Source organism: Budorcas taxicolor, chromosome 3, assembly GCF_023091745.1.
Source record: "Budorcas taxicolor isolate Tak-1 chromosome 3, Takin1.1, whole genome shotgun sequence".
In the NCBI taxonomy this organism is placed as follows: domain Eukaryota; kingdom Metazoa; phylum Chordata; class Mammalia; order Artiodactyla; family Bovidae; genus Budorcas; species Budorcas taxicolor.
Window position 1 is genome coordinate 43,709,886 of NC_068912.1, and position 13,429 is coordinate 43,723,314.

At 34.6% G+C, this 13,429-nt stretch overlaps 1 protein-coding gene across 5 annotated transcripts in view; it reads right to left on the minus strand.

Moving 5' to 3' along the window:
* AGL (amylo-alpha-1, 6-glucosidase, 4-alpha-glucanotransferase) overlaps positions 1–13,429 on the minus strand; it is an 80,194-nt gene that overhangs the window by 39,268 nt on the left and 27,497 nt on the right. For 4 of the 5 annotated variants that reach the window (XM_052637032.1, XM_052637034.1, XM_052637033.1 and 1 more), the window contains 13 exons: positions 11,533–11,656; positions 10,781–10,883; positions 10,593–10,690; positions 9,792–9,931; positions 8,554–8,741; positions 6,666–6,789; positions 5,922–6,085; positions 5,541–5,642; positions 5,273–5,428; positions 5,029–5,179; positions 2,301–2,425; positions 2,100–2,212; positions 1,860–1,994 (listed from right to left, as the gene is read on the minus strand). In XM_052637032.1, the coding sequence (XP_052492992.1) occupies positions 1,860–1,994; positions 2,100–2,212; positions 2,301–2,425; positions 5,029–5,179; positions 5,273–5,428; positions 5,541–5,642; positions 5,922–6,085; positions 6,666–6,789; positions 8,554–8,741; positions 9,792–9,931; positions 10,593–10,690; positions 10,781–10,883; positions 11,533–11,656 (1,723 nt within the window). The remainder of the gene's footprint in view (positions 1–1,859; positions 1,995–2,099; positions 2,213–2,300; positions 2,426–5,028; positions 5,180–5,272; positions 5,429–5,540; positions 5,643–5,921; positions 6,086–6,665; positions 6,790–8,553; positions 8,742–9,791; positions 9,932–10,592; positions 10,691–10,780; positions 10,884–11,532; positions 11,657–13,429) is intronic. The other variant, XM_052637035.1, reaches the window with a different exon arrangement.

Here is a 13,429-nt window from a genome sequence, read left to right on the forward strand (position 1 = left end):
AAAATAAATAAATAAAACTGAGATTAAAAAAAAAAAAAGAATCACCTGGAGAGCATATTCAAGTGCAGATTCTTGTCCCGAGATAATCTTAGCAGCTCTGATGAGGAATGTGCTATTTTATAAACATGTCATAGAAGCACAAAACTGCTTCATCTCAGATTTTTAAAATAATGTATCTACTAAGTATGGCTTGAATTAAGACTTAATATCCTTACTAAGAAAAGCTCTTATAGAACAACAAAACCAACTGAACAGAACATAAAAATGAACTAATATTTAAAAATGACATTTCAGTAAATAAATACAAATGACTTATGAACACAGAAATTAGCTTAATATTTAAAATAAATTGAGATATAATTTTAAAGTACTTTATATTTACCAATTTGACTAGTAAGAGCTAACACTTATTGATCACTGGTACTCTCTGTCAAACACTGTTTTGAGAGAGTCACTATATCTCCTAAGTAACTTGTCCAAAGTCTTACTTTTTACAGTTAATAAGTCTGAAACTGGATTTAAATCCAGGCAGTCTGGTCCCATCCTTTTTGCTCTTAAACATTACATTATAATAACATATACTCAGTAAGGATGTGGGATACTAGACTTTTACATAGAGCTGAAAATATTAATATAATCTTTCTGGAAGGGATCTGGCAGTATTAAAAGCCTCAAATATATGATGGTCTAACTCAGAAATTCCATTCCTGGAAATTATCCTAGTACTCATGATATATAACATATATTGAGCATTTGTTATGTGCCGTGAATTGTGTTAAGTGTTTCATGTGCATTATCCAATTTAATACTTATAAACTCTAAGAGGTAGGAATTATTTTAAGCCTCATTTTCCAAATGAGGAAACTGAGATGAATAAAGTGTAAATAACTGGTCCAAGTAAGTGTCCAAAAAATGGAGACTGATGAAATAAACTATGGTATAGCCAGATATTAGAACAATGTATTGGCATTAAAAAAATGAAATGGTAAAGAGTATGATGCATGTAACTTAGTCTCAAACAGCTCAGAAAAATTGTATGTGTGTATATACATCCGTTCAGTTCAGTTGCTCAGTCGTGTCCAACTCTTTGTGACCCCATGAATTCCAGCACGCCAGGCCTCCCTGTCCATCACCAACTCTTGGAGTTCACTCAAACTCACATCCATCGAGTCAGTGATGCCATCCAGCCATCTCATCCTCGGTCGTCCCCTTCTCCTCCTGCCCCCAATCCCTCCCAGCATCAGAGTCTTTTCCAATGAGTCAACTCTTCACATGAGGTGGCCAAAGTACTGGAGTTTCAGCTTTAGTATCATTCCTTCCAAAGAACACCCAGGACTGATCTCCTTTAGAATGAACTGGCTGGATCTCCTTGCAGTCCAAGGGACTCTCAAGAGTCTTCTCCAACACCACAGTTCAAAAGCATCAGTTCTTCGGTGCTCAGTTTTCCTCACAGTCCAACTGTCACATCCATACATGACCACTGGAAAAACCATAGCCTTGACTAAATGGACCTATGTTGGCAAAGTAATGTCTCTGCTTTTCAATATGCTATCTAGGTTGGTCATAAGTTTTCTTCCAAGGAATAAGCATGTATATACATGTAGATATATATGTGTGTATATATGTATACATGTATATCTATCTATCTAGAGAACATGTATGAGTGAGAGGGCATGTGTGCACACAAATGATAAAGTAACAGGATAAAAGGTTAACAATAAATGATGCCAATACTGCTGGTCCTTGGACTATTCTTTGAGTAACAGGGATATAGAGAAGCCTTAAAACTGCTTAAATCAGGCTTGTGACAACTTATCGTTATTAAAGTGGCAAATCTCCATAAAATAAGGCATACTTACGAAGCAAAAGGAATTTTTAATATAGGGTCTGCGTTGTCAACAGCAAGACTCCCAGATTTAAAGTGAGGACTGAACTGTGTCAGGTGATTTCGAAGAATTCCAACAGCAACTTGCGCATGTGGGTCAAGACTAACTCTGAAAACATTAATTACAATGTGGTTGATTCTTAGGAGTAATTTATTCAAAATCAACAGAATATGTAAAATATTTTAAATATAAAGTCAATAGCTTGAACTCTACCTGAATATAATAACACTTCCTGGAGACAAATTTTCAAATTCTATTTCTTGAATATATTCATTGGGTCCTTTTGTAGTAACTCCAGCTTGTTTAACAATTTTACTTTCATTGAGCTTGAAAAAAATATATAAAATGAGTTAATAAATAAGTCTAATGTCCTTAAAATGTTAAATACAGTAGTGAGATGAGAGACTGAAGTACCTGAATATGTTCTCTAATTTCTACTGTGATGTTTGGTATTCCATTGATTGAATTAGGATCCTTCCTATAAGGTGCTGTATTTCTCTCAACAGTTCTAGCTTCAAGAACTACTTCTTCAATTTTGCCTAGGAATATATAAAAACTTAAACATTTAAAATTTCGCATTAAACCATCTGAAATTAAGAACTGCTAAAGGAGTTTTAAATCCTTTAACTTAAAGTTGAATGTATTAGCTAACTTTAAAAAAAAGCAATCTGAGAGTAGATAATTCTACGTAACATGCAGTTTCTATACATGCTTTTAAAAAATTAACAAAACTATTTAAAAGAGATCTCATCAAGTAATAATAGTTTAGCTCTGGGAAACAATGTGAAACCTTCCTAATATTGACAGGAGAGAAAGTAGATCACTTGATAGGCTTACATTTTAAAAGTGGAATATTTCAAAGACAGAAAAAGTAGGGAAAAGTTAAACACCCAGATCCCACTACCTCGCTTCAGAAAATATTCCAAACCCAACTGATGTCCCTGTGTTCCCTTTCTTTCCCTTCAGAGGTAACCACTACCTGAAGGCTGGTCTGCATTGATCCTGTGCATTTTTTACTACATATCCATGTTTCCCTAAGCACTGTATACTATTCTCCATATTTCCAAGTTTATGTAAGTGGATTCAAGTTATAGATACACTTCTGCAACTCCTTTCTATTGGATAACACTGTAGTTTTTCAAATTTGTTTATACTGCTATGTTAGCTCTACCTTATTTATTTCAAATGCCAAACGGTATTCCACTGTATGAGTATACCAATATGTATTCATTTAACCACCATTGTCATGGTTTTTCCTCTATTATAAATAATCTTACAATAAATATTTTTGTGCATATTTCCTAGCGGAAGTGCAGGAGTTTCTCAGATACATACGTGGGAATAGAACTGGTAGATCAAAGGATATATAAAACTGAAACTTTATTATTTAAATAATTTGAACTTTAAGCTGTTAATCTGACAATGAAAGACCTTCTAATCCAGAAATCTACTTCTGAAAATATATACTAAGAAAATTATTCAAAAAAAAGATTATTCCTAGTGTAGAATCAAATCTTAAAGAACACTGCTAAACACACACATAAATGTTAAAAATGGAATGCTAACATAATATAAAACATTCAACATTATGAAAATCACTATTATGTGGACTGACAAAATGGAAAATGTTTTAAGAATGATCACTGATCAAAAACAAAACAAAACCCTGAGATATTACTGTATACACTGAGTGCAACCATGTAAAACTATATATGTATGTTAGCAACTACTCTTGCCTGGAAAATCCCATGGACAGAGGAGCCTGGTAGGCTGCAGTCCATGGGGTCCCTAAGAGTCAGACACGACTGAGCGACTTCACTTTCACTTTTCACTTTCATGCATTGGAGAAGGAAATGGCAACCCACTCCCGTGTTCTTGCCTGGAGAATCCCAGGGACGGGGGAGCCTGGTGGGCTGCTGTCTATGGGGTCGCACAGAGTCGGACATGACTGAAATGACTTAGCAGCAGCAGCAACAACCAGATGAGATTACTGTATATAACTTGTGAACAGTTAAAAAAAAAAAGCAATAGACATTTAACCTAACCCTAAAACTATTCAAGTTGATAACTTCTAAAAATGGGAGTTATGAATATTTTGTAATTAGCAACAAATATAGAATATGATCATTTTTGTGAGAAGCTTCATTCACTCAATTAGTCAATGGACTTGGACAGCTGCTATATGCACAGGAGCATGTTATGCCATAATATATTATATATAATAATAAATAAGGAAATTAAATGCAGATATCTAGAAAACAATCAAGTAATAAAAAGTATATACCTCAAGGATGCATTTTATAATGTCTGAGTGATACAGAGACTATAATTGCTATATGCTCAGAGGACAGAGAGTTTACTGAGTACTTAAAGAAGGCTTCTCAAAGGAGGTGAAACTTTAGTCCTTGAAAGATGTAAAGCGAAAGCGAAAGTCACTCAGTCATGTCCGACTCTTTGTGACCCCATGGACTGTATAGTCCATGGAATTCTCTAGGCCAGAATACTGGGGTGGGTAGCCTTTCCCTTCTCTAGGGGATCTTCCCAACCCAGGGATCGAACCCAGGTCTCCTGCATTGCAGGCAGACTCTTTACCAGCTGAGCCACAAGGGAAGCCCTGAAAGATGTAAAGAATTCATAAATAAGTAGGAGTAAGGCTACTTAGGGAGCAGAGAAAATATCTATTTGGTTGAAACAGATGAGGATGGATTATAAAGTGCCTTAAATATGAAACTATTTTCCATTTTGGTTTATATATGTAAATATATGTATACACATACAGAAACACTTGGACACACATACAAATATATATGTATATACATATGTACATGAATATATATATAAATCTAGCTGGGTGTAGAAGAAATACATGTTCATTTATATAAATTAGGAGATAGGAAAATGTATTAGGATGAAAATAAAATCACAACTCAAAACATGTTAACATTTAACAGTATTTCCAGGTTTTGCTCCACGCAGTAAAAATACAAGTTATCAAAAATTTGTAATTCTTTTCCTTAACTACATCTACACTTGCAGTATGTTACAATATATATGACATGTAACAACAATTTAATAATATTTATTATTATTAACAATTTAACAATATAATACAACCAAAACAACATTTTTTAGATCACATTACCAGGGATGCACATTTGAGGCACTTCCTTGCTGTAAAATGAAGTCTTGGGATTCCTGAAAGCAGTTCTAGAAACAGATACAACTGATTGGTGGATACTGGGCGAATGTCTTGTTACAGCCACTATGTCTGCATCAACTTGATCCACATACACCTGAGAAGCAAAGAGAAAACACATTAGTGCTCAAACGGCAAAGGCTCTAAAATTGAACCTTAAGAAAGAAACCTAGGAAATGTAGCTTCTTGCCTGAATAAAACCCTTGGCTCCAAGCTCTTGGTGAAGTTTATTGATAGCACACCTGGCCGCAATAATGCCACTTTGGGAGTTAACTTCACCAGCGTTGGATGGCGATGCTGCAGGATTCCATTTAGTGTAAAACCGCTCTTCAGAAACTACTGAAATCTGAGCAAAATAAAAACTTAGCCATGTGGATGTTTTAATTACAATGAGAAATTCTGGTAAAAATGATCAGTTTGGGGCCTTGTGGATTTTAAAAAACAACACATAAACAAACCTGGTGAGGCACTAATTCGTCATAGCCTTTAGTACTACCACTAGCACAACACGCCATGGAAACGATTGTGGTACTTGGGAGAGCATCATATGCTGACCTATGCTACAAAAGAGTAAAACAACAAAAGTTTATTTTCTTTCAAATGCAAAGTGCCATCCTACAGCCCAATGAAGTAAAAGGATAAGTACATAAACACATTCTGAAGATATATTCATTTGCTTTAAAACAAATAACAAACCACTCAAAAACCTTTAAATCACAATCACTTATAAATCTAAGGCACTATTTTGAGGTACTGTGGATATTACTGCCAGTAAACAGCAGAGAACTAAATATCAAAACATGTGGCAAAATAAGTTGAGAAACAGGATAGATGCTTACCACAATAGGACACTCGTTATCATGGGTGATATCCATAAACAGGGCATGTGCAATAGCTGGCATTAAAGGCCTCAAACAGGGCTGAACAAAGGATCCAACAGGTTCTCCTCCGTATCGGTAAACTAATCTGCCCTCTTCATGGCTATCGTATGCACTCATTGCCTCTGCAAAGCATTACAGAATATTTTAATAATCTTCATTAGCAATGTCCAAAAAGAGATTAGATTTTGTATTGTGACTGACTTTCAAAAACAAACCACAAAAATATTATCAAAAATAAAACTGATTTAAATATTTAAACAAATGTCCATCAGTTTAAATGACAAAAAAGTCTTTTCTGCAATTTAACCAGAGAAATGGCTCATGCAGTGAAAAAAGGAATATGTGCTGCTTATTAGGATTTTGGTTCCATAAAATCTATGGAGAAAAATCTCAAGATTACATCATTTAGGCAGATAGAGATGAAAAATAGATTTATATATTTTCAACAACAAAAAGTGATTTTGTTTAAGAGTCATCAATTCGTTCCATTGGTCTTTTAAGTTAAAATGAGATATCTTACTCCAAAGTAGAAATTTTAACTGATGAAAACAGACTCAGTTATAAGAAATTTTGAGTAGAATATTTAAAAGAACAATAACTATGTTGAACATTATTAAACCCTGTACATAAAGCTATTAAATGTCTTTTAATCTACTTAAAAACTGAAGCTTTAGATGGGAAAAACACTTTCAATGAGCCTACCTCTTATTAAGGAACTAATGCCCAGTCTAGTAACAAAGACATTGTCCAGGTCTTCACTTCCTGTGAACAGTTCAGCTACTACATATAAATTGGGTTGCAATTTCCTAGCAGCATCCAACATGTACTGCAAAAAGCATAGTCACAAATATAACAGAAAGAGAAAAGCAAGATGGTGTGGGGGAAGGAGAGGAGGCAAGACCAGGCATGGATTTGACACAGGAAAATACCATGTAGCAAAACAAAATAGAAATCCAAGAGAATTTCCAAATAAAGTTAATTGTGCATAAGTAAGAAAACATAAAAGGGACCAATACATATAGGAAACAAAAGAATGTATAAAGCGAATATAACAGTTAAAAAGGAAGATTAGATTTTGCAGATAGGACACAAAAGGAGGAAAAAAAGGAAGAAGAAAAATGTTAGTGTCACTTAAAAAATGCAAACCATAATACTGCAATTCTGCTAGGCTTTCCAAACCCTATTTTATGTTTTGTTTTTAATATCTCTAATTAGCCTATTAATTTCCAGGCCCTTGACTAAACTATAAATGATAAATTCCCTGCTGGTGCATCACTTAGCTATTGTAAAGATTAGGTCTGACTAGACTGAAGCCAGTTTTTCCTGCAGATGATAATAAATTCCTTTTTTTTTTTCCTGGCCATGCTATGTGGCTTGCTGAATCTTTGTTCACTGACCAGGGACTGAACACAGGCCACGGCAGTGAAAAACACTGAGTTCTAACCATTGGACTGCCAAGGAATTCCCCAAAACCTCTAATCAGAAATCAGATCAGTCCAAAAAGATTTTTTGAACATTTGCACAAAGGCTAATAAAATACTTGAAATTCTAACACGTAAGACCCTAGGGGTTTTTTAAACTTGAAATTAAATTTTAGTATTCTAAGTTTTGCTATAATATTATAACCATCTTACAAATGTATTGCTAAAGGCATACATTAAAAAAAAACTCTGCCTTTTTTCTGAAGCTAAAAATGTTCTACTACCTTAACTAATGTTCATTACATTCTTCCAAATCAAAGCAATTTTTCATCACAGGACTTGAAACATATGTATTATAATACTGCTTTAAAATGATGGAAATAGATGTTTTTCAGATAAGCACACATTTCCATAGAACACTAACTTGTCACTAGGAAACTTTCAAAGATCTTACAAATAGAATGAAACTCTAAAGTGGTTACAAAGCTGTAAACATAAAAGATAGTGCTATAAATTATGTAAAATTTATAGCATTTATAGTATTATATAAAATTTAAAGCATTATCTTTTATCCATAAAAGATAATGATATAAATGTTGGCATTGCTTAAGTTACTATAAAAAACCTGAAGAGGAACAGAACATTTTCATGTTTACACTTACGTATAATTACATTCCATATGATAATGAAAACTGAATCAATGAGACAAACTATCTTCAATATGCTGTAATGCTAGTGTTTAAATAATTATTATAATATGAAATAAGCTATATGACTTCACAGTGGCTATTAATTTATTGAAACTAACCTAATAATAAGACAAATTAATATTTATATATTGTTAAATTATTAACAAGGTTAATTCCTTTAAAATATTAATAATATTTTAATATATATGGCAATATTGTTGTATGTGTATTATCAGAGACAATATAATATCCCTAACTTAAATAAAAATATTAACCCAAACATTTTATAGCCCAGTACTCCATAATATCTGCATCAAAAAATTCTCAGAATTATGCAAATTATGCAAGTTTTAAAGTACTACCACCATATTACTGTTAGCATTCAACAAGCAAAAGGAAACATGTATTTGTACACTCTCATTAAGGAATGCTAGGAAAGAACACTGATTTCTTTAACATAGATGAATTATTTATCTGTACCTCTGCTACATGAAGAGGTGTTGAGTGACAATTATCAAGGCGGACTCCCTGGAAATAAGTTGCGGTGATTTCTGTGTATTTTTTCATGTGTGCCCAGAGATAAGGACAGTCCTCTGGTTTTTTCCCATAGCGTAATTTAACACTGTCTCCCCAGCAAATAAGTTCTCTCCTTAGATAAACATCTGAACCTGTTAAAAAAGGAGCTTGCTTTCAATGGTTCAAGGAATAAAATGAAAATATTTATTTCAAGGAAAAACTGTTGTTTTAAAATCACATCTATTATTTCTAACACAAGCCATATATAGGTTAATATTATACCTAGAATGGTATGGGATAAAGTTTTAAAAAATTGATAGTAATTTAGATCTCCTATTTTGCTAAAACTGTACCTTATAGTCTCTTCTAAAAATGTGTGCTTAATAGGAACAATTCAAGTTGCTTCTTAAAGGGAAACAGTAATAGTAATATCATGAGCCTTTAAAGCTATACCAAAACCATTTAAAGCTCCATCTCCACCTTGCTACCAATTTTTGGCAATATGTTACATTAAATCCATGGTGTAGAGCAGAGTGTCATTTTTCACTTCAAATGGTTGGAAAGGAGAGGGCAGAGATACTTAAATGCAAAGCTACATTTTTTTTTTAATGAGACTTCTGAATTAAATCTAATGTCATAAAAACAGGCTTCTGATTCTAAAATGTTAAAAAATAAATGTATCGATAGGTCCCCTGCAAAATTATTCCTGGCAATGAAACAGCTATAAGAAATAAGAAGCTAGCATTAAGTAAGAGGGAATCTAAAAACAACTGTTTTCTAGTTTAACTGTCATTCAAATACCTTAAATACTCCTCTAGCTAATGAGTGAAAATATCTCTTACAGTAAACAGTTGTAATCATACATGTTCAGATGGCTTTTTAAAGATGCAAATGAGTACATCTGTGTACAAATGAGCTGCCCAGATAAAATCTTCTGTAGAACCATAGTATCAAATAGATATATGAGAACTCTTCTGTTTGAGGAGACAGGGGTAGAAAAGCAAAGAAGGAGAAAGAAGCTGAATCTCATTCTGTCAGTCCCTTCTCTTCTCTCAAGCTGTATGCACCTCTGTCATCGCCAATGAAACAATTTAAAAATCATTAGCCTACTCGGGGAACAAAATCAACAAACAATTTATATTCTGAGCTTGCCATGAACTTCTATTTCCCTGTCCATAGAGAAGTTAACAAAAATCACATACCTGGTTCAGCAAAATTTCGAAGGGGATCATCTCCCATTACCCACCCATTATGTGCCATCAGAAAACAAGCTTTATTTGGGACATGAATCATCGATTCTTCTACAGAGAGGGATATGTCTTCAAAAGGGAAAGTAAAATATCTAGGGAGATACAATGAAGTATGAAATCCATAAAGAGAAATTCCTTGGAGAAAATATGAATTAATACCATTAAAATTAAACTTTGTCCCTAATGAATAGAATAGATAAGATTAGTTTGACACCATTTATAAGAAATAAGAAATAAACTTCAATACAGGTGAAAAAATCATCAGAAATTTTGAGTAAATCTAGTAGGATTTGAGAAATTGAGTTAGTATTTCAGTATATCTGATTAACATTCTAACTAATAACTTTAAAAATCTCATAGAATGACTAAGAAAATCACTAAAGTATTGACATTATTTTGCAAAAGTTTTTACTATGCTTCAGTTGCCTAATCTCTGCTGTACATTACTTATAAGGAGCTAAACACTTGCTTAATTTGCTTAACACTGAAATTACTAGTAAGTATGCAGTCCTCCAGAAACATGAATGTAAATGATTATAAATTGGTTCATACTGATGATAGTGTCTCTAACTAAAGATTTGCCCAACAAAATTAATTAATATTAAGCCTAGTTACCAGATCAAAACTGCTATTTCAATTTAAGAAACATACTGGGTCACACATTCAAGGAAATTCAAATTTAGGTTAATTTGAAGAGTTTAATACAATTTTCAATTTTTCACCTTTCATGAAAAGAAAACAAAAACGGAATACCTGGTAACCAAGGGATGTTTTCTAGTAACAGGTCCTAGTTTAGGACCATGGCCAGCCAGTCGTTCATAAAACACGTTTCCCAAAAGGCAATTGACTGCCTGGAAAACATGAACTTATGTCAATACCAACAACAAAAACCAGTATTAAAACTCAAAGAAAAACAGCAGTTCAAAAGAAGTAGGTAAAACCTGTTCCTGATGATAGTTCACGAGTTGATGCTTCTCTGAATTTAACTCCTCAATTCTCTTCCTGAACCAATTGCAGCATTCATTAATTGCGGCTGGCCCATTGCTTGAAGTAGATAAGGCAACACGAACATTATTTAATGGTTCTACAAACTCTACATTAAACATTTTTCTAATACGGGTCATAGAAACTTAGGACCTTAATTAAGACTTAGGAAATTTTCCAGGTGTATACATTTTTACCACGAAAGGGGAAATGTCATGTGTTGGAAGTAGTGAGTGAGTGAAGTTGCTCAGTCGTGTCCAACTCTTTGCAACCCCATGGGCTGTAGCCTACCATGCTCCTCCGTTCATAGGATTTTCCAGGCAGGAGTACTGGAGTGGGTTGCCATTTCCTTCTCCAGAGGATCTTCCTGACCCAGGAATTGAACCTGGGTCTCCCGCATTGTAGGCAGACACCTTACCGTCTGAGCCACTAGGAAAATCACTAAGTTATAAAAGTATAGCAGCAAACACAGCTATTAATATTATAAGTAAGTTTTAGAACAAATGCAATTGACTCATTGTAGGTGTAAATTCAAACTGATGTCAGAAATAATGCAGGGGTAGTCTGGAAAGCAGCCTACTAGCTATTTCATTTTCTATTCAGGGTGTTAACAAATAGCATGAAAATAATACCATAAATGTAATCAGAATAGTCATAAAGGTTTACAAGTAACATCGTTCTTTAGTATGTAGTAACATATAAAACATACTCATGTGGTATGAAAGTTGCTAGAGCAACATTCATATCTACAGTACAGCCAAGCCGTCTGTATTCAGGATCCTGAATTATCTTAAGGTGGTGATTTGGATCAGGCCTTGTTGTTTTCCTATTTTCTGAAAGAAAGAAAATATTATATCTTAAATGCAGATATGTATAAGGAGATTATAACTGTTACTTATTTCATATTTTTAGTTGTTTTTTTCTTAGTAAATAAAAGAACTATTTATTTCATAAGCATTCCTTCCTACCTCCCTATGTATCCTTCTGCAAAAACCTAACACACACACACACACACACACACACACACACACACACACACACACACACGGAAGGAAGGAGACAGAGGTGGCGTTGGGTAAAGAGGAGAGAGAGATGCTGACTGGGGAAAAAAAAAACAACACTGTAGAAGAAAAACACAGTAATTCCTACCAGTTCAACCCCAGTCCCATCTTTCTGCTTCAGTTAGTATTCAGGTATTCTATACATTTTTTAGGGCACTAAAGATGTTTCATTCAGTCACTCAGTCGTGTCTGACTCTTTGTGACCCCATGGACTGCAGCACCCCAGGCTTCCCTGTCCATCACCAACTCCCAGAGCTTATTCAAACTTATGTCCATTGAGTCAGTGATGCCATCCAACCATCTCATTCTCTGTTGTTTCCATCTCCTCCCACCTTCAATCTTTCCCAGCATCAGTGTCTTTTCCAATGAATCAGTTCTTCGTATCAGGTGGGCAAAGTATTGGAGTTTCAGCTTCAGCATCAGATCTTCCAATGAATATTCAGGACTGATCTCCTTTAGGATGGACTGGTTGGATCTCCTTGCAGTCCAAGGGACTCTCAAGAGTCTTCTTCAACACCACAGTTCAAAAGCATCAATTCTTTGGCGCTCAGCTTTCTTTATAGTCCAACTCTCACATCCATACATGACCACTGGAAAAACCATAGCCTTGACTAGACGGACCTTTGTTGGCAAAGGAATGTCTCTGCTTTTGAATATGCTGTCTAGGTTGGTCATAACTTTTCTTCCAAGGAGCAAGCATCTTTTAATTTCATGGCTGCACTAACCATCTGCAGTGATTTTGGAGCCCCCAAAAATAAAGTCTGACACTGTTTCCACTGTTTCCCCATCTATTTGCCATGAAGTGATGGGACCAGATGCCATGAATACTGTTTTTTGAATGCTGAGTTTTAAGTCAACTTTTTCACTCTCCTCTTTCACTTTTACCAAGAGGCTCTTTAGTTCTTCTTTGCTTTCTGCCATAAGGGTGGTGTCATCTGCATATCTGAGGTTACTGATATTTTGATTCCAGCTTGTGCTTCATCTAGCCCAGCATTTCTCATGATGTACTCTGCATATAAGTTAAATGAGCAGGGTGACAATATACAGCCTTGATGTACTCCTTTCCTGATTTGGCACCACTCTGTTGTTCCATGTCCAGTTCTAAAGTTGCTTCCTGGCCTGCATACAGATTTCTCAAGAGGCAGCTCAGGTGGTCTGGTATTCCCATCTCTTTAAGAATTTTTCACAAATCTGTTGTGATCCACACAGTCAAAAGCTTTGGCATAGGCAATAAAGCAGAAATAGATGTTTTTCTGTAACTCTCCTGCTTTTTCGATGATCCAGCGGATGTTGGCAATTTGATCTCTGGTTCCTCTGCTTTTCCTAAATCCAGCTTGAACATCTGGAAATTCATGGTTCACATACTGTTGAAGTCTAGCTTGGAGAATTTTGAGCATTACTTTACTAGCATGTGAAATGAGTGCAATTGTGTGATAGTTTGAGCATTCTTTGGCATTGCCTTTCTTTAGGATTGGAATGAAAACTGGGCTTTTCCAGTCTTGTGGTCACTGTTGAGTTTTCCAGATTTGCTGGCCTATTGAGTAC